Source organism: Zingiber officinale, chromosome 2B (genome assembly GCF_018446385.1).
Source record: "Zingiber officinale cultivar Zhangliang chromosome 2B, Zo_v1.1, whole genome shotgun sequence".
In the NCBI taxonomy this organism is placed as follows: Eukaryota; Viridiplantae; Streptophyta; class Magnoliopsida; order Zingiberales; family Zingiberaceae; genus Zingiber; species Zingiber officinale.
In genome coordinates, this window is record NC_055989.1 from 11,216,377 (window position 1) to 11,236,154 (window position 19,778).

General features: G+C 35.7%; 2 protein-coding genes and 1 non-coding gene across 4 annotated transcripts; all 3 read right to left on the minus strand.

Annotated features, from left to right (window-relative positions):
• Positions 1 to 186: 186 nt before the first annotated feature.
• LOC122045285 (O-fucosyltransferase 16-like) lies at positions 187 to 5,739 on the minus strand. 2 transcript variants are annotated; one of them, XM_042605432.1, is made up of 10 exons: positions 5,316 to 5,739; positions 5,167 to 5,202; positions 4,974 to 5,064; positions 4,750 to 4,823; positions 2,546 to 2,634; positions 2,254 to 2,440; positions 1,671 to 1,852; positions 1,116 to 1,218; positions 710 to 1,041; positions 187 to 628 (listed from the first exon to the last, which is right to left on the minus strand). In XM_042605432.1, the coding sequence occupies exons 1-10, from the start codon at positions 5,514 to 5,516 to the stop codon at positions 217 to 219; spliced, it is 1,707 nt and encodes a 568-aa protein (XP_042461366.1). In that variant the 5' UTR covers positions 5,517 to 5,739; the 3' UTR covers positions 187 to 216. The 2 variants fall into 2 exon arrangements, with proteins under 2 accessions (XP_042461366.1, XP_042461367.1); XM_042605433.1 differs by lacking the exons at positions 5,167 to 5,202; positions 5,316 to 5,739 and adding an exon at positions 4,413 to 4,660 and having other exon boundaries at positions 2,546 to 2,612; positions 4,974 to 4,994.
• A 1,379-nt stretch (positions 5,740 to 7,118) lies between these two features.
• LOC122045286 (probable serine/threonine-protein kinase PIX13) lies at positions 7,119 to 11,904 on the minus strand. Its single transcript, XM_042605434.1, has 6 exons — positions 11,697 to 11,904; positions 11,161 to 11,513; positions 10,756 to 10,891; positions 8,486 to 8,628; positions 8,281 to 8,404; positions 7,119 to 7,813 (listed from the first exon to the last, which is right to left on the minus strand). The coding sequence occupies exons 1-6, from the start codon at positions 11,761 to 11,763 to the stop codon at positions 7,467 to 7,469; spliced, it is 1,170 nt and encodes a 389-aa protein (XP_042461368.1). The 5' UTR covers positions 11,764 to 11,904; the 3' UTR covers positions 7,119 to 7,466.
• A 6,197-nt stretch (positions 11,905 to 18,101) lies between these two features.
• LOC122049751 lies at positions 18,102 to 18,295 on the minus strand. The gene has a single exon (XR_006131029.1). It is a non-coding gene; the product is annotated as a U2 spliceosomal RNA (small nuclear RNA).
• Between the last annotated feature and the right edge of the window lie 1,483 nt (positions 18,296 to 19,778).

Consider the following 19,778-nt stretch of genomic DNA (forward strand, 5'->3'; position numbering starts at 1 on the left):
TGAAGCATCATCCAGTTCCACCAAAACCCTAATCCACACTGCATTGCAACAATCATACATTTCTGGTAAGAAAGTGGTTAACTACTTTGATGCTAGAAGGCGCAGTGCATCACGACAAAAACAGCAGTTATCTCGATGTAAACCAACTTCAGTGCACCAAATAAATAATTCTGTGGAAGAATTGGATGATCAACAAAACCGCACAGAGTTTTATGATTAGTCAGACAGTATATCATCAATCTCAGAATCTTCTGTTCTTGTAAATGAATCATAGTCCATCTCTGTATCATTAGATGAACTTTTACTTAGAGATGTATACTCCCCGTAGTCACGTTCAGACCCATCTGGTTCTTCAGGAAAATCGTCAGATGTAGGCTTGCCTTTTCGATGTTGATTGTTAGGGTTGATTTGATTCAGTGACTCCGCAGCATCACAGATACAAGTTGATGGATTTTCATGAAATTCACCTCTGCCTGGTCGAACCTCCTTTGGCTCTCCCATATATCCTCTCTGATGAGTGCGAACCTTTGATGCAAATTCATCCCAGCTTATGTTTGATCGGTTCAGGAACAAAGAGTACAGCTTCTTGGCATTTGGTCTAATAGTCCTCTTGTGCCCAAAGTATCTCCTGGTAAATGTACAAGTGATCAATCGAGCATTGTCCAATGTGTGCATATTGTTAGGCAATCTTTATAAAAGCAAAATTTACCTTTTCCCGGCCAATATCCGAGCCATGTTGCCATTGTTGTTTGCTACAAAAGCATCGCTACCATCACACACAATAAAATCAAGGGCAGCCATGCGTGATGAGAACATAGAGAATGGTTCCAATTCCTCTTTGCTGGCTAATGTATCTTTTGAATGAAAATTTGGAAAGAGCGTTTTCAGAGGTGCCAATGATTCATCACCGCCATATATCTCACCGGATGCCACATATATGTGGGCATCCGTTCCATAGCCCAATGCCCTCAGCATCAGCCCTACTTCTTCTGGTGTTAGTGGGCATCTTCCTTGCCTTCGTGCCTTGTCAGGGTTGCTTCTCTACTCACGGTTTGTAATACACTTAGGCATCAGACGAACACTAATCAAAGAATAGAGAATACTTTTTTACTTACGTGTAAAGTTTTCCACCTCCTGCGTATTGCACCAAGTTCTCTCATTTCCTTCTCTCCTCCACCATAGTAACACCCTGAGAAGGCAAGCATATCTGGTTCAAATCTGAAACAGAAATCAACTGAAACATCACCGCATAAATCCCAGTAATCAAGAAAGTGTGAGACTATGTAAGAAGAAAAAAAACAAACTAAAAAGAATCTCAATTTATCATTCAGTCTTTCTCTTGATTTTATTCTATTCCATTTTGGAACCATTTGATTGTACCGAAAGTATCAACAGTGCTCTTCAATAAAGAACATGGAATATATATGAGCTAGTTCCCCACAACTTCGATGAATTATTAGGCTCAGGTATGTTCAGCATCAACTTCAATACTAAACAATCAGGATCAAGCTATGCAGCTAAACAACAGACTATTCAAGTCATAATTCTTTTATTGTTGTTTTGAGTGACAGGATTATCAATATATACAGAGCAACAAATGACAAGTGCTGCATATATTCTCTAACTAAAACTTTATCAAGATAAGGAAGATGAAATTGAAGTTTTTTTACCTCAGGTGAAGGGCAATGAATTGATTGCCTTTTCCTTTCATTCGACGTATCAGTTTCTCACCCATTTCTTGTATTGAATTAGTAAACCTCAATGCATGATAATTTACTCTACATCTAAGCTTCTGCATCTCTGTTTCCAACTTGTTTGCAAGCCTGTAATCGAACTTTGTCAGCTGAACAACCTGCATATTACAGACATTAATTCCACTTCAAAAAGGCTATAAACATTCATATTAATTTTTCCTCCAGAACACAACAAATGCTCATACAATTTACCATTTCCCATGCTATATAGACAACCTTTAACATATAATCTTGTCTGTCCTTGATAAGTAGAGAAAACAGAAGAGTTATACAAAAGTCCTTCATCTAAACATGAAATTATTAGAGTAACAGAAGAAACAGAGATAAACTTTCTCAAATTATTTGCATGAGCAAGTTTATCTTTGAGAAAGAGGTGAAGATTTCCAAATAAATGTTTCATGGAGATGGAATAGCAGAACCTAACTCTTGAACAAAGCATATGACACAAACAAAGCTTATATACTATTATACAAGTTAACCCAAGACAATACGCACTCACATGCTTCTTCATAAGAACAGGTAAGACTCTATTTTGGTAACATCTTGGAGTACACTTCCGTGGAACTCGCATTGTGTATGGAGACCTGAAATACTTCCCTGCTTTCTTCGGAAGCTCTTTTATGATTTTAACATCTTTTGAAAGTAATGAGATGAACCAATCGGCATCAAAAATATCACCAAAATTGCTGGATAATGTATCACAAAACATGTCACAGTTTTCGATCAACCTTGTGAGTCAATAGTATTATATAAATCTTTTCAAGTGCCAACTGAGGGTTTTTGAAGTTAACCTGGCATCCTTCCAGAAAGATCTCTGGTCCAGCTTTGGAACAATGAGAGTGGCATTCAGAATCCTAGCTGCAACAACAGCATCTATTATCTGAAACATATCATGGTTTTTGTCAATGATCTAGCATTCTATCAAAGAAGTAAGGCCTCGAGGCCATGTTGCTGCTATCACTTTAACCAAGCTAATTGGCATTGTTACAACAGACCAAAAAAAAAGGAAGTTGATATTCCCAAGGTGTCAAAAACAAAGTTTCCTATTTGATTGATTGATAATTCAGAAAAAAAAATCCATAACCGACACTAATTTGACAATTATGAGCAGCAATTTGAAGCATGCCCTAGCCATATTTCTAGATATATAGAATTGAAATTTCCAATAATATTTTGAACATAGTTGTGCAAAGCATGCGCTGGGCTATGCCTAGGCGCAAGGCGCAGCCAAGCGTGTCATTTGCGCAATGACCCAGGCGCAATACTTGAAAGAAGCATACTTAAGCGCATACCTTTTGAGAGGTCAGGCGCACTTAAGGCGCAATTTCCTTGCCTTATTGAAGTGGGGAAAAAAATTTAAGCCCAACCCATATCTTTAATTACCCTTTAAATTAATTAGGTTGCATGCATGTGGCACATTTTTCTAACATGACTCTTCCTCCCCTAAAAGATAAACATCAACCTTTAATTTGGTTGCATGCATGCAACACATTTTTATTGCATGACTCTTTCTCTGCCCTAGAAAATGAACATCAACTTCCCTTGCAAACTTATTTCTCTTTGCATGGCTCTTTAATATTGGAAGTTTGTTGTTTCTTTAATTTGAATTTTGATTTTGATTATAAAGACAAACTATTTCAATATTTGAATGTGAATTTTATATTTACATTATTGTTTAATAGTTTATAGATTATAATTTTGTTAATGAAATATGTTGGCAAAAATTTCCTATATATGTTTGAATTATATAAATTTATACCCAAAGCGCCTTACTTCAGTAAGGCATGCGCCTCACCTTGTGCCTAGCGCCTCAGACCCCATAGCACCTATGTACTTTTGGGCATCTCATGCCATAAATAACTATGATTTTGAATTTGAACTCAAATTTATTTTTCTAATGGACCACTATTAGAGTCCCTTTGAAGGGCAAAAACCATGATAAGTTAATCTAGACTTTCAGGGATTCCCCCATTTGTCTGAAAAGTCTCATTCAACAGTTTTTTCTTTAGCTGTTCTGTCTAGGTCACCCACCAAGTTGCATTTTAGCATATGTTCATTTTAATTAGTCAGTCAACCAACTATTGTGGCTGATTTTAATTAGTATTAACTAAAAAGATCAAGTGCTAAAAAAATATCTGAAAGAACTGACCTGGTTTCTGATACTATTTGTTTAACTACCACCAAAATGCTGCTTTCTAGTACTAGAAAAATCAAGTGATTTGCTTCTTCTTATATGAAACAAGTGAAGGCTCTGTTATGGTCTTTTCGAAAATGCAGGAAATCCAATAACCCACCCTAGGGGAAATGCATCATGTAGAACTGATGCATGAGGAGACCACAAGCAAGTTGATTCCTTCCATTATGATATTTCACTATGAACAGCAGTCATTACATCCACTAGTAGATCGCCTGCTGCTCACAACATAACTACCAGCCACAATTGCCCACTAGGTGACCATTACATCAACTATGGTCCACAATACACAAGCACAAAAAATAAGCTTCATCGTTAGAGTTCCTTATTTTAGTACATATAAATCCAATCCAATGATGATAAAAATCTCATATTGAGGATATAATATTCACAATATGCCAGTAATTACTAATTCAAAATACACTTGTTTTCAGGTTTAAATAGCATACATGCATTTGCAATACCTTGATACTTGATACTCTTAAGTTGTACCAGAACTAAGACCTCCAATGCGAACAGAATATGTAGCTGATGTTCATCTTCTGGAGGAAATATAAAAAAGAATGGCTGATGAAACAATGACAACATACATGCATTTGCAAAACCTTGATACTCTGTAGGTTGTACCAGAACCGAGACCTTTTATGCAAAAAAGATGTGTAGCTGATGTCCATAGAAAAAAGGAATGACTGCTGAAACCAACTCAACCAGTCTATTGATCAAACATACTTTAAGAACACTGATAAGAAGGGAAGAATGGTGAAGCAATTTATTATATTGCAAAGGATACAAAGAACTCACTCCTGTCCTCTGTTGATTTAAGCCTCCACTAGTTCCAATCATCAAGTATCTATCACGATGAGTGACAGTTTCAGCTGCAGCCAAATTCATGGAGAAAATAATGTATCATACGAACTATTCAAACTTTCAAATGATCTAAAAGATTACAAGAATTTTAATGTAAAGAGCCTAACATCTCATTAGCACATAAGTACATTAACAGCTTGATATTTAGTATCGCAAACCTGCAAACTTATTACTAGCATTGCTGCACCCGACGTAAAACCTGGACCGCTTTGATCTCCAAAGGTCATTCTTGACCCTCCCGTCAACTCTCTAAGAAAAGAGATCGAGAAAAACAAAACGAAAGAATTGTAAGTGGAAATTTGAATGAGATGAAGTGGTAAGAATCATAAAAACAATGAGAAGTTTTAGAACCGGAACACGGGAAGTTTGTTCATTGACCGCACCCGTCTGCAACCAGCAAGAAAAGAGATAAGAAGCAATGACGAACTGTTTGCGTACTTCTTGGAAGCAGACTTAGAGTATAGAAAAGGGAAGAGGTAGAAAAATTGGGGTTTGCGCACCGTGAGATGGGAAGGGGGATCGGCGAGGCGGCGGCGTTGTGTGCCGGGGAGGGGCGGGTGGTCGAGTAGTGGCGGGGCAAGGTAGGAGAGAAAAGAGAGGAAGATAAGGAGGATCAAGGTGGAAAAGGAAAGGGCGGAGACGTCGGAGGCCCCCACGATTTGGCACCGGCCACGGGGGTGGCGCCGCCGCGGTGGAGGCATTGCCCACCGTTCTGCTGCCGCCTTCACCTCCCCACGCTCGCTTCCTTCCTCCAATCCCTCGCTCGCTCACCTCTTTATCGGAAGCGCGAGCTCGACGGAGTGCTCTTCGGCGGCCGCTTGCTATCGCGGGACACGGCGGGCGGATCCATCGCCTCACTGAAAGTGAAACGATAGAAGTTAAATAACGGGTGTTACAAACTTGATTTCTCGAGTATGTCGGTATCGTTTTTGTTCTGACATAAACTGACTGTTCAAATGGTTATCATAGCAGTTGGACCGCATAAAGTTTTTGTAAGAAAAATAAATAAATAAAAAAGTACACCCTTTATTTTTATTATCATAAAAAATATATTTCATCTTAATTTTGTACTTTGCTTAGCATTAACTAAAAATCTAAAACTATGATCAAAACTTAAAATTATACCAATATTAATTGAAATAATTTTAATTTAATTTGAAACTTGATCCCAATACAATTGAGAAGATGCACATTGGGAAATGACTTTAAGTTGATCAGTACTTTTTAACATCATTAAACTGTTTTAACTTAATAAAAACTATCTAGCTTGATCAAAAGTGTTTAATTTGATCAAAGTTATTGCAACAATGTTCTAATAATAATCAAAATTATTTTATATTATAATAATTTTAATTAAAACTGTTATAAATATGTTAAAAGATAGTAAAAAGTATTTTGAAAAGAAAAATTAGAATGATGTTTTTTTTATTTTTAAAATTTAAGATATTATTTTAATAACAAAAATAAAGAGCATCTATCAGCAATTGACGGGTGCATTTAAAATTATAAAATTCTCAAAAAAAAAAAACACAACACACCTAACTTTTAGATTTATCAAAGACATTTATTTTTTATTTTACTCTTTCCGCAAATTATTATGATATTTTTATTCTTTTCGTCAATCATTATGCTGTTATATTTAAAATATATTATTATATGATGATGTATTTTAAAAATCAACTTCATTTTAATATTATATAAATTTTAAAATCAATTCCACTATAATACTATATTTTAAAAATCACCATCACTACTATTTTTAAAATTTGAATGCACATGGTTAGTGGACGAGTAAAATGAAAAATATATATGTTGTTTAAGAAATCTCAAAGTTAAATCCGTCAATTTTATAATTTTAAATGTGTCTTTTAAAAATTATTTATTGGTAGAAGGTGATACGAATAAATAAATTATAAAGGACATTTTATTCTATCACAATGATCTTTTGCACAGAAAGGGCAGATATCTAATAAAATATTTTATCCCTATTAAAAATTAATCCCAAGGGATAGTATATATTAGTTTTTAGACTGAGAATTAATCTGAAAGTGGAATGCAGAGACGGCTATTTGGAGAATGGGCGTCCTAAAGCATGAATGTCTGTTTCTGCTTGTTTGATTTGCATTATTGTCTGAAAAGGTGAAGTTGTATGGTAGAGTGGAGCGAGGAAGCATAATTTTAATGCCACCTGCAACTTTAGGTTTTAGCTTCTGCAGCTGCAATAAAGGACTGTCACAGCCTCAGAGGCAGTGCTGAAATAGTGGACTCTTCTATCAGGCAATGAATGACCAGCAACTCAAATGTTACTATTTTTAGAATTTTTAATTCAGGTAAACAAGTCGAACATCAATAATGCCTGTGCTCTGACACGATCTTTAGTTTAGTGCATGGTTTGAACTTGGATAACTAAAGGGACTCACTGTTCGTTCAACTCTATCATTTTGATTATGCTATAGACTAACAATCTTTTTCTGATCTTTATAAAAAAAAAAGGACTAAATTAAAATAACAAACAAAGTCAATATCACAATCTAGATTACAAGGGTGCAAAAGCTGAAGATCTCCCTTCTCATCTTGCTTAGTTGTTGCAATGCCGGCCGGTCGTACACCACACTATGCTTTGAACCTGAGTCACAACCGCCACTGTTGTATTAGGGAGCATTAGTTGGAGCCTCTGCTCTAGAGATTCCTTTTGTTGCCTCAATGCGCTCAAGTGCCTCCACGACTTGTTTCATGGAGGGTCGGCCCTTGGGGTTGCCATTAAGGCAGCTGAGGGTGAGCTTTGCTGTTTGAAGAGCCGCTTTGGAGAAGTACTTCCCTTCCAGATGCGGGTCCATGAGTCGCGCTAACTTTTTTGGGTTGCCTAACATTGGCCTAGCCCAGTCCACCAAGTATTGCTGGCCGCTCGGACGGCTCGGGTCGTATGCCCTCCGTCCCGTCAACAACTCTAGCAACACCACTCCAAATCCATACACATCGCTCTTCACATACAAATGACCTGATGATTCACAACACCGACAAAGCCATTACTAGACATCAAATGGAGCTTTGATACTTTCTGAAGAAGAAAGACATCTTGAATTGAAATGCTTGGTTGGTGAGAACTTTATTTTACCATTATATTTTGATCTTCTTTTTGAAAATGTCCCCTATATATTTATGGAAATGTTCCTATAGTTCACTGTTGCCATTTTACGTGGCAACATTCATAAATAGAGTGGTGTTTTGACTAGGATAGCACGGTACACGAAATTCCTGTCGGTATAGGATTCCAGAGAAGAATCGGATCATATTGGATCCATTATATGTAGCTTTCCCTTGCACTTTGCAAGAAGCTGTCAACGTACAAGATCACATGGCATGATGTTTTGACTACAATAATGAAAATACATGGACATTTTGAAAAAAAAAAAGTTAGCAAAAACATATGAGTAAATGGAATTTTCTCGTGATTCATTTACATACCAGTAACAACGTATTCTGGAGCAGCATACCCATAGGTGCCCATGATTCGTGTTGTGACGTGTGAATTACTGCCAGTTGGCCCATGCTTTGCGAGGCCGAAGTCGGAAAGTTTTGCATTGTAGTTCTGAACCAGTGAATGCAAACTTAGATTTAGTATAGTTTTGTTAGGATTGCTAGGTGTATAATTTCAACCTTAGAAGCTTACTGTGTCAAGGAGGATGTTTGAAGCCTTGAAGTCGCGGTAGATTATTTGCTTCTCTGAAGAATGTAAGAACGCTAGACCTCGTGCTGCTCCAGCAGCTATTTTGAGCCTTAAGTTCCAACTGAGTCGCTCGGTGTCTGTTTCTCCTGTATATGACAATGATAAAACGATGATTACTATTAGTGCATGGTTGTCATTAAATTAACAACTGATGGATCCTTCAAATAGTTCTATTAAATGATGAACTATATGTACCATTATACGTATGTTAGGGTTGAGTCTGTACATCGATGTACTAGTCTCGACAATAGTGAAAATTTGTCAATATGATCAAATACATGAAGTTATCGTCTCAAATTATTCTTTATAATTATCTCCTCAAATACAATAAGATAGTAAACACAGACACACAAGTAAAAGAACAAGACCAATAAAACATCAGTTAATTAAGCATACTCCATGAAGAGAATATAAATATACACAATATAAACTCCATGAGAGAACATAAATTCCACTACGAGGGAGATTTCCTGAATCTCTGTACACTAATAGATCTAGTATTTTACTTATCTAACGTCCTGATGTGTGTTGCGCTATCTTAGCTCACTGCAAGTCCTACCTATCTCATGTCTCCTCGGAAGGTATTGCAGGAGAAATTTGTGCAACGGAACACTTAGGTGAGAGTTTCTGGAATTATTAGATATGGGAAAGATTGAAGATACTTAATCATTCTATGGCTGCAATTTGATGAGTATCCCTACTGTGATTCCTATATAAATTGCATAAACTTCATTGTTTAGTAAATATAGGACTCATATGCAGTAGATTTGGTTAAAAGATTAATTTCTCAGATGTTGGCAGTCAGTGTTTTTCTTGACAGTGGATTGATATTAGATTGCCATTGAGATGCATAATTACCTGCTTGATTTCCTTTGGCTTGTAATATGCATAAATATTTGTTAGTTTAATTTTCTTATAATTGAACCTTACTGTCCACTTTAGTAATTGATTGAAACCATATTTCCATAATATGTAAATGTTGAAAATAATAGAAGAAACATTTATAACACATAACTAGTCAATGTAAAACTGAATCTAGTAACATAGAGAAATGAAGGTGGCATTTACCTACTGCCATATGATTATATGCCCCCACAACTGGCCCTCAGGGCTATGGTGCAACGGTAGGGCATCCAGGTTGTCACCCAAGCATCCGCGGTTCGATCCCCAGCTATAACGAATTTGCAGGAATTTTTCCTCCAAATGGGGTGCGCAACCAAAAGATGCTGGACTTTTTGGCCGTCCGCTGTGAGTACTTCCCAATTTACCCTGGTAGCCGGTAGAAAAATTCCATAGAGTCGGGCCGATCACCACATATATATACATATGGCCCCACAACGGGGTCTTCTAGATTATTCTAACCAACGACATGACAATTATTAATGTTTTCATATGTTACTTAATTTTTTAATAACTAATTTCTTTTGTTATATTATTATTCTTAATAATTAAAAAAAGACATTTATTTATTTATTAATTTATAATTATTTATGATTTTATATATTAATTAATTAATTAATTAATATTTTTACTATATAATTATTCTTTATAAGTCCAACAGCATTCGAGACCGACAAATAATTTTATAAATTTTAAAAAAAATAATATAATAATCTTAAATTATGGCGAACCGTGCACAAACCGTGAACTAGCAATTCCGAACCTTGAACCGGCGGTTCCAAGCCATGATTCGTAACCATCTTAGATAATTAAGGTTAACTCCCTTGGAACCGTCGAATCGTTGGCTCTAAATCAGGGTTGGGTCTACATGGGTGTTTGCTACAATAGACCTTGGAGTCAATTTCCAACGGATGTGAAAATGCCTCGCTGAGTGTCTAACCTCCCCATGTAAAGGACCGCTGCACTAAAGCAAATGTCCCTCGTGATTTACCCCCTTCCAGAATGTGTGGGGTCATCCTAGTCCTAGAAGAGCTGCTAAAGTGGCGGCTTAACCTTTTACTACAATTAGGAGCACATGCCCAGATCATTAAAGTAAGACTATTAGCCAATTTATAAAGGTGGGGATTCTAGCCAAGCATAAAGGTGGGGCTTTTAGTCCAATTTACTAGAAGGCTTTTATTCTTGTTAACACCTACTGGCCATATTTTGCTCTTTCCAATTTTCTTTTGGCTTCTAGATTTGCAACTAGCAAACTTTAGGTGGAGATACTATCATACTTATACTTACTGATAAATGAAGCAAATTCTACTTACTTTTGAAGAGGTGGTTTTCCAAGCTTCCACTTGGCATGTACTCGTAGACAAGGAGCAACTCCTTGTCTTCCCAGCAGTATCCCAAGAGCTTGACGAGGTTTGGATGCGAAAGCCTCCCTAGGAAGTTCACTTCTGACTGCAGCCACATTTAGCAGTTATCATTAACAAGAACTCCCAAGTCAATTAAACCAAATGGCAGAATTTACTTTGGAAGCCACAGTATCCAATAAGAAAATATACTTGTTCGAAACTATCTACAAATTGGGCATTACTGATTTCTACTACAAACTGCAATAAAAGTTGAATTTTCAATCATCCACAATGAGTTATATGTCACAAATCTAAAGAAGCAGAAGAAGGAATAGCAGATATTGAACAAGGGGAGGAAGGGAGAGTATCTCAGACCTGCCACTCCTCCAGCCCCTGCACGCTCTCAGGGTTGAGCTTCTTCACGGCCACCAACGTGCCCACGCCGCTCTTTGAAGGATTGAGAGTCTTCTCCTCCACCCAGCCCTTGTACACCTTCCCGAATCCGCCCTCTCCGAGAACGGACTCGGGCTTGAAGTTCCTAGTGGAGCTCCGGAGCTCGGCGAAGGTATAGACGCGAAGGTTGGGCGCCTCCAGGATCTTCCCCTCCGGGAACACCTTCTCGACGCTGACGCCGCTGCCGGAGGACTCCCCCAGGGTCGTGCTGCTACTGAGGTTCGACAGCTTCCCGGTGGTCGTCTCGCTGCCGCTGGTCCTCGACGTCGAGCGACCTGCGCGATTAGCCAAAAGGGTCAGGATTTCTCCAGATCAGATGAAAATTAAGCACGGAAGTAAAATTACTGAAGGTGGAAAAAAAAAGGCAACTTTTTCAATCAACTGGAGATGAAATCTGGACCAAAAACCATCTCCTGAAACCTAGCAAAATCAGGCGAAAGATCGGGAAGAAAATATACCTGGACTTGACGGTGTGCCAACTGCAGGAGTGGGAGATCTTGAAGACGAACCGAAGCAATTCCCCATTCTCTTGTCGTCGTCGTCTTCTCCTCTTCCCCGCTATCTTTCTTCCCGATTGTCGTTTCTTTCTCTCCGATTAGGAAACGAAAAATCGAGGAAGATGAGGAGGGAGAAGGAAATCCAGAAGGAGAGATTGAGGGATTGGATTTATGCAGTAAATAGTCGGTAGCCACAGTCTTCGTCTCCGCTTTGACCATGGCAGCCATCAGCCGGAATGCCTGTTAAAATGTCTCCGGAAACTTAAAACAATTCATAGCGAAATCATTGCCCATAAATAATGTCAATAAAAGGCAAAAAAAAAAATCATGAAGAGACTATTGTGCCCCTCCTATCAAACCAATGTTGATTAATAATTCAAGGGCAAACTATTAAATTTCTCATCAATTCTATTTATTTTAATAGCGTGGTAACGTTGCAAATCAACAAATAATAATAATAACTGATTAAATAATAAAATTTTATTATGAATTTAACTAGTTAAATTTTATTTAGGGTTTAAAGGTCCAATATATCAAAATTGAGGAGTAGGGAAAAGAAAGTAGTTAAATATTTTACGGTAATTTACTTGATGACGTAGATGGAGTTCTCAGATAGTCAAATCAATGGACCTAATGAACTCTTAATCGCTCCAAATCAAGTATGTCCCCTTGACACGATATTGTGATTAAAATATAAAATATTATCACATAAGGTCTTGAAGTCAAAACTCAGTACATCCAATCATACATTTTCTCATATCTTGGTCACCTATACTAATGACTAGTAGTTATCCGTGATTTACCTTCTCCATGTTGACTTAGAGATTGATTTGTGGAACACCGGGGGCAAGTGAATCGTTGTCATATTCATACCATCAAATATCAATATGATATGCCATAATGAGAGCCGTATTTTTTCAATTCATTTCTAACATTAAAAATTATGTCAAATACTCATTATAAGTACTATAATGATACTCACTAACTGACACCATAAATGAATTCTTATGACTCCTCTTTACCAAATAATATCAAACTTTTTATTTTTAGAATGGTCTGTGTAACCACTTTATATTTGTCTAAGTCTCCTTAACACATTCATACCCTAAAATATTAATATAATGCATTATAGTGAGAACAATTATTTTTTCAACTTATTTTGACATAAAAAAAATATGTCAAATGCTCATTATAAGTGTTGCAATGATGATACTCACTAATCGTCACCACAAATAAGTTTCTATCACTCTTCTCTATCGGACAATATCAAAATTTTGATTTTCTTAATAGCGTAGGTTTATCAACCGATTTAATCTAAAAGTAGTTGATTAGTCGATCAACAATTATTTTTTTAACTTATTTTGACATAAAAAAATATGTCAAATGCTCATTATAAGTGTTGCAATGGTGATACTCATTAACCGACACCACAAGTAAATTTCTAGCACTCTTCTCTATCGGACAATATCAAAATTTTGATTTTCTTAATAACGTAAGTTTATCAACCGATTTAATCTAAAAATAGTTGATTAGCCGATCAATTGATTACTACATTATAACAATCGATTAGTAATAGTGATTCTATCAGTCAATCAATTTAGAATAATAATGTGAAAAGATGAGAAGTGAAATAGAAATTTAGTATGAGATTTGATAATTTTAAAATTAATAAATATAATTTGAATATTTCAAAACTTTATCTACGTGGTCCAATAAATTATCGGATATTTTAATTTAGTGAAATAAATTTGAGGATTGTACCGGAATATAGAGTTAAGCAAGATCAAAGGGTTCTATTTAAAAAATACTAATAATAATTCAAACATCTAGTTCTTACAATTTTATTAATCTAAGAGGTGACATATTTTATTTTACACAAATTTCTCATAACGGATGATTCAACATCACAAATAATTAAAAGTTCTCAGGTGTAACGTGGCTTAAATAAGATTCAACTCGTCGTCGGAGAATTCTATCTAATTTTGAAAATATCTTTAATGATTTGCAACTGCATGGGCCTCTTTTGAGTGTGTGAACAAGCCCATTAAATATCAAGCCCACTTTGTCGTACAATTTGTTATGCATAGTCGAGTTGATGCGAGTGTTTTCGCAACATAAATTAACTCTTATACGAACTACTGGTTTTTTTTATTATTATTTTACTGTAAAGAAACACTTGTAGATTCCTTCAAGTCACATATAGGGCTGTAAATGAACCAAGCGTTCGTGAATAAGTTTGGTGTTTAGCTTGGTAAGAGCTTGTTTATGTTCGTTCAATATACATAAGATTAATTAAACAAACAAGCTTGAACAGCTCGTTAAGCTAAACAAACAAGCTTGAACACATATGTGTTCAGTTCGTTAACGTTCATGAACAATGTTCATGAACAACGTTCGTGAACAATGTTCATGAACCATATTTATTAATAAAACTCTTTCAATATGCTAAATAAATAATAAAATAAAATAAATAAATTTAAATTGTCAATCTTAATAACTAATCAAACAATTAAAAGTTTCAAACAATCAAACAAACTTGAATTGAGAGCTTGATAACATCTAAACGAACCAAGCTCAAGCCAAGCTCGAACCAATCCCAAGCCAAGCTCAAGCCAAGCTTGAATTGAGAGCTTGATAACATCTAAACGAACCAAGCTCAAGCCAAGCTTCAAACAAGCTCAAGCTCATAAAAAATAAACCAAGCCAAGTTTGAACACTCATTTCAAAAGCTTGATTCATTTTAAGTTCGGCTCGACTCGACTCGGATCAATTATCTTACCAAATAAGCTTGAATACCTCAAAATTCGACTCGACTCGTTTACCGCCCTAGTCACATATAAATGAAGTGCATGTTCATATGAGTTAAGTGATGTATTTTGTATGAATTTTATTTTTTTTTAAAAAAGAAAGATTTGAAATTGTTACTGTAATTGGTGAAATGCATGGTACAAATAATTTAATAAATGCATCACTAACTCCATTAAAAGCTTTTATATAAATGAGCGCATTACTTCGAGGTATGAGTTAAACGATGCATTTATTATATTTCAAAAAAGAAAGTTCTTATTTAATAAACATTTGTAATTGTCACTAGAATAGGTGAAATGCATGGTACAACTAATTTAATAAATATATAACTAACTCCGTTAATAACTTGTACATGAGTTGGTATTATTTAATTCGTCCTCGAGATAAAATTATTTATTGTTACTCATTAAAATTTACAATTAGTGTTTACTGACTTAAAAGTTGGGTTTCTAAGAACATCTCTAATGTAAACTTTATCAAAAATTTGTAAAATTTAAAATAATAAATTTTGTTGGTAAGAATCTGGCCAATTAGAAATCTTTATGTTTCAATTATAATACATACATATGCATGTACATACATGTAATTAATATATAAATATGATATTACTAAAATATTTTTATACATACATGCATACATATATTTTAGCGGGTCATATTCTGATCATTTAGCATTACCCAATTTAAAAATTTCATTAAAAAAAACTTTTATGATTGAGTAGATGAGGTTTGAGATTTTTAATTCAAGAGCGAGTTTAAGTTTTCAAATATACTTTTTATCTTGAAGGTGGAGTCAATAATTGATGTACATGATTGATCTTTTTAAAATAATTTAAAAATAAATTATTTGATGAGCTAATTATAATGTTTCAGTTTATAAATAATTAGTAATAATTAAAATTATATTTTTTCTTTTAAAAATAAATATATTTGAGATAAGTTAAAAATATATACAAATGACTATAATTAAATTAAATTTATAAAATAATTAAATATTAAATAAAATGATAAATTATATTAAATTATAAATTAATTAATTATTTATTTATTTATTAATTATAAATAAATTAAATTAAAGATTATAATAATTAAAATATCAAATGAAAACTATATAAAGATATTAAATGAAAAAATTGTATAATGCTAAATGGCCAGGTCAGCCAGAATATATGCATGCATGCATGTAGAAGAGCATTTTAATAATATTATATTTACATATTAATTACATGCATGTATATGCATGCATTATAATTAGAAGATAGAGATTTCTAGTTGGCCAGATTTTGACCAACAATATTTACTGTCTTTTTTAATTGTAGAGAGAATAGTATATTTGTATTGAAATTGATGTAATATGCATGAAGCCATGCAACTATATGTAGAGAGAATTAAAAAAAAAAACTCGCTCAAAGCTTTAACGATTGAGAATATTTCAATGAGTTTTTATAATGTTGATGTGGCATGTTAGAATTCTAAAAAAAACTCATTCAAAACTTTAACGATTAGAGATGCCCTAAGTGTTTCCTCATTAATTTGTTAATTAATTCCACATGTACAATAATAAAAAAATAAAAAAAAGACTGAACCATCACATTAGCGATCCCTAAGCCACCTACTATCTTTCGGAGGGAGGTAAAGCTAAGACACCCAAGTGACAAGTGCCTAGACGGAAGGGGATCTACGGAAGTGATAAAACCCTCTGCTAAATTTTATCCCGTGACCACTACAATCTTATCTAAGCACTTATCACTAAACCATACCCTCAAGGGCGATATGCACAATAATAAAAGCATGATTAATTATATAATATACTCATGTTCATGGATTTATAAGTGATATGGTGGTTCAAAGAGAGTGTCACGTGGCGCCAATAAATGAATATAAGAAATGATATAACGGTCAGAGTCACGATTAACAATATAGACTATATTCTAGCCAATCAATTATAGTACGATTTACCTCCGATACGTTAATCATGTCCATTAAGTATGGACATGACACACATATGTATTCCAGTGAATAAGGTATATTTTTGGAGAACTGACAACTAGAGCTGTCAGACGGGTCAACCCATGGCGGGACGGGTCGGCCCGTGGCGGGCTAATAATTTGGCGGGGCGAGGCGGGCCAACCCGCCAATTTGGCGGGTTGGGAAATTTCCAACCCAACCCATTCTAAGGCGGGTTACGGGTTTGGCGGGCCAACCCGCGGGCCCATCAAAAATTTTTTAAAAAATTAAAAAATATTTCATATCTTCAACATTTGACTTCGAAAAAGTTTTCTATAATTAAATGTATACATAAACTTGTATTTTAAATATAAATGAACACAAATGAGTACTTATGTTGGATGAAAAGTACTATTTTTATTTCAAAATTATAACAAAGAAAGATAATAAATTGGCCTAAAACTTAGTTTACATGTGTTTTTTAACCCGCGGGTCAACCCAAGCCCGAGCGGGCCGACCCGTGCGGGTCGCGGGCCTAGGCGGGTCGGCCCATGGCGGACTTGCGTTGATAAAATTCTAACCCAACCCGCTTAAATTGTTTGGCGGGGCGGGCCAACCCGACGGGCCCAACCCAAATTGACGGCTCTACTGACAACTAACAACCTTAGAGTTTAAAAAGATCAATAAATTTTGTTGGTTAAAATTTAGTCAGTTAGAAATCTTTTTCTTTCAATTATAATACATATAATTAATATATAAATATAATATTATTAAAATGTTTTTTTAAATATATATATATATTCTAATTGATAAAATTTGGACCATTTAGTATTATCCTAAAAGATAACCATAATAGCCAGTAACGTTTTTTCCTTTGCCTTTGTTGCTGAGAACTTCACTATTGACTTTTGAATGTATCTTGATAGCTTACATGCAACAAAAGCTATGTCTACTATAGTGTAATGCCATAAGGAGTGTATTTTGTCTCCCGATTGCGTGACGTGGCAGAGGACCCCTGTAGTCTTATAAACGCCCGCAATTTAATTTCTAATTATGATGAACTGGAGAACATTTTGTTCCAGTAGAATAAAAAATATGGGACATTGGCTACTGAGCCATCTATTATTTATCCTTCCAGATTTACTCTATGATGGATTAGAATTTTATATATATATAATTATTATTATATATATAATATAATATATAAATATGTATAAATTAATATCTTATATTTATAAATTAGATTTAGTAAGAATACGTTAGACTAAGACTGTAGATGAATCGAATCAACTTGCGGGCTTTTTGAGCCGGCTCGAAAAATTCGATTCGTATTTGAATTTATCAAATTTGAGCCGAACTCAAACATGTTCGAACTTTTTCGAGCCAAACTCGAGCCTAAATTGTATTGTTCGAGCCGTTCGTGAGCCTTAATATTTATTAATATAAGTTAAATATATATTAAATAAATAAATTTCAAGCCTTTCGAATTTATTTTCGAACAATAATTCGAATAGTTCATGAACATATTCGAATATTTTGAACCGGACTTGAACCCTAGCCCTAATTCGAACCAAACTCGAATCAAACATTTTGAATTTTTCGAGCTTCGAATCGAGCTCGAACTCGAACTCGAATATACCTATTTCGAGCCGAATTCGAGTCTTAAAATTTTCTACATATTTGGCTCAATTCGGTTCGTTTACACCCCCTACACTAGACTCATTAATTTAATTTTTTTATATCAGATATTAAACTTATAAGAAGAGATATTACATTTGATCTTAGCCAAAAGATCGAGAAAGATATGCTTTCTGTTGTAATACTGATTACGCAAACACAGTAATCTATTTGCACCAAAATAGCAAGCATGCAATAAACTTGTAAATGAAAAGAGTAAGGTTGAGAAATCGTGTATCTCTGGTTGAAGCGCCGGCGTGCCGACTGTCTTTAGAGAATTTATTGCCGCCCACGGTGCAGAAGCTCTCCGGCAAAATTCTCCCAAGATCCGACAACCACTCGCGTCGTCCGTAGGTGCACTCCAAAACGAACGCCGCACTCGGACTCAACCTCAGATTGCAGAACCAAGCCTCAGAACAGGGGAAGAGAGGGGAGAAAGAAAGAAAGTAGAATGCTCTGTTTTCTGGAGTGAGTTGAGAAGGAACAGAGGAAGTGTATTTATACACTCCGAAGCAATGCACGCACCAAAGCGTACGTCGCTTCGCTTCCTCACGCTGACAGAACCGCGTCACTTCTCTTCCTCTCGTGGACAGGTGCGTCGCGTTGCTTCCTTACGCGGACAGAACCAAATCCAAGTGCGCGCGGGTCAGAACCTAGAACCAGACTAAACCAGAGACTGGCAAAAACAAACCAGGCCGCCTGCAAGCGCGAGGCCCACGAGCTGGGGATTTGCACCCCCCCTGCGCGCGATGATCGCGTGCGTCGCGCCCGGTTTATGGATTTCCGGCTCGAACCCCCCGAAGCCACCTGATTTGGGCTCGGCCCGCGCATGCGTGTAGGCCCCCCTTTACTTTGCTAAGCAAGGATGGAAGGGCTCCATATATAAGACATTCCAACCTTCTTTGCTTAGTAATATGTGATTAAATGCATACACACATGAATTGCCAAAACAACAACTAAACCAAAAAATAGTTTGAATTAAAATACCAAACTCAACAATCCCCCACTAATTCAAATTATTTTTTTGGGTCGAAAACAAAGATATGTTCTGAGGCTTGGTTGCAATGAGCTTTTAGTGAAAATAACTTCCGGTTTGGATTTTCACCTAAGTACACCAATCTTATTCACATAGGTTTGAAGTGAACTCAGTCTTGAACTTAAACCTTTTATATGTGAAAATCAATTGGTAATAACTCATCACGGGCGACGGTTGAATCCTTCTGGGTTGGTGCATTACGGCCATGCCACCGAATCTTGTTTCATAAGTGCTAAGGGGAGTTGCCTAGACCCCCACACCGCGGCCACACAGTTACACTTACATAGGTGAGTTCTCCAAGGATGTACTGCAAGCATCCTGTCATTTAGACCTTGAACTCATTAAGAGCTCCTAAGCTCATCCTTACTAGCAGTCATGCATCTATCCAGGGAAGAGACTATGAGATTACATCTCAATCAATTTGATGCTTACGGTTCACCCTTATAACTTGTTTGTACCACATTGAACCTACTTCTTGGGATCTCCAATCAGATAGGTTGGGTTGCCGTTATAGGTGAAACCAGGATAGGCCTCAGTCTCATTCCCTTATTGGATCTCTTGATTTTCTCAGAATCA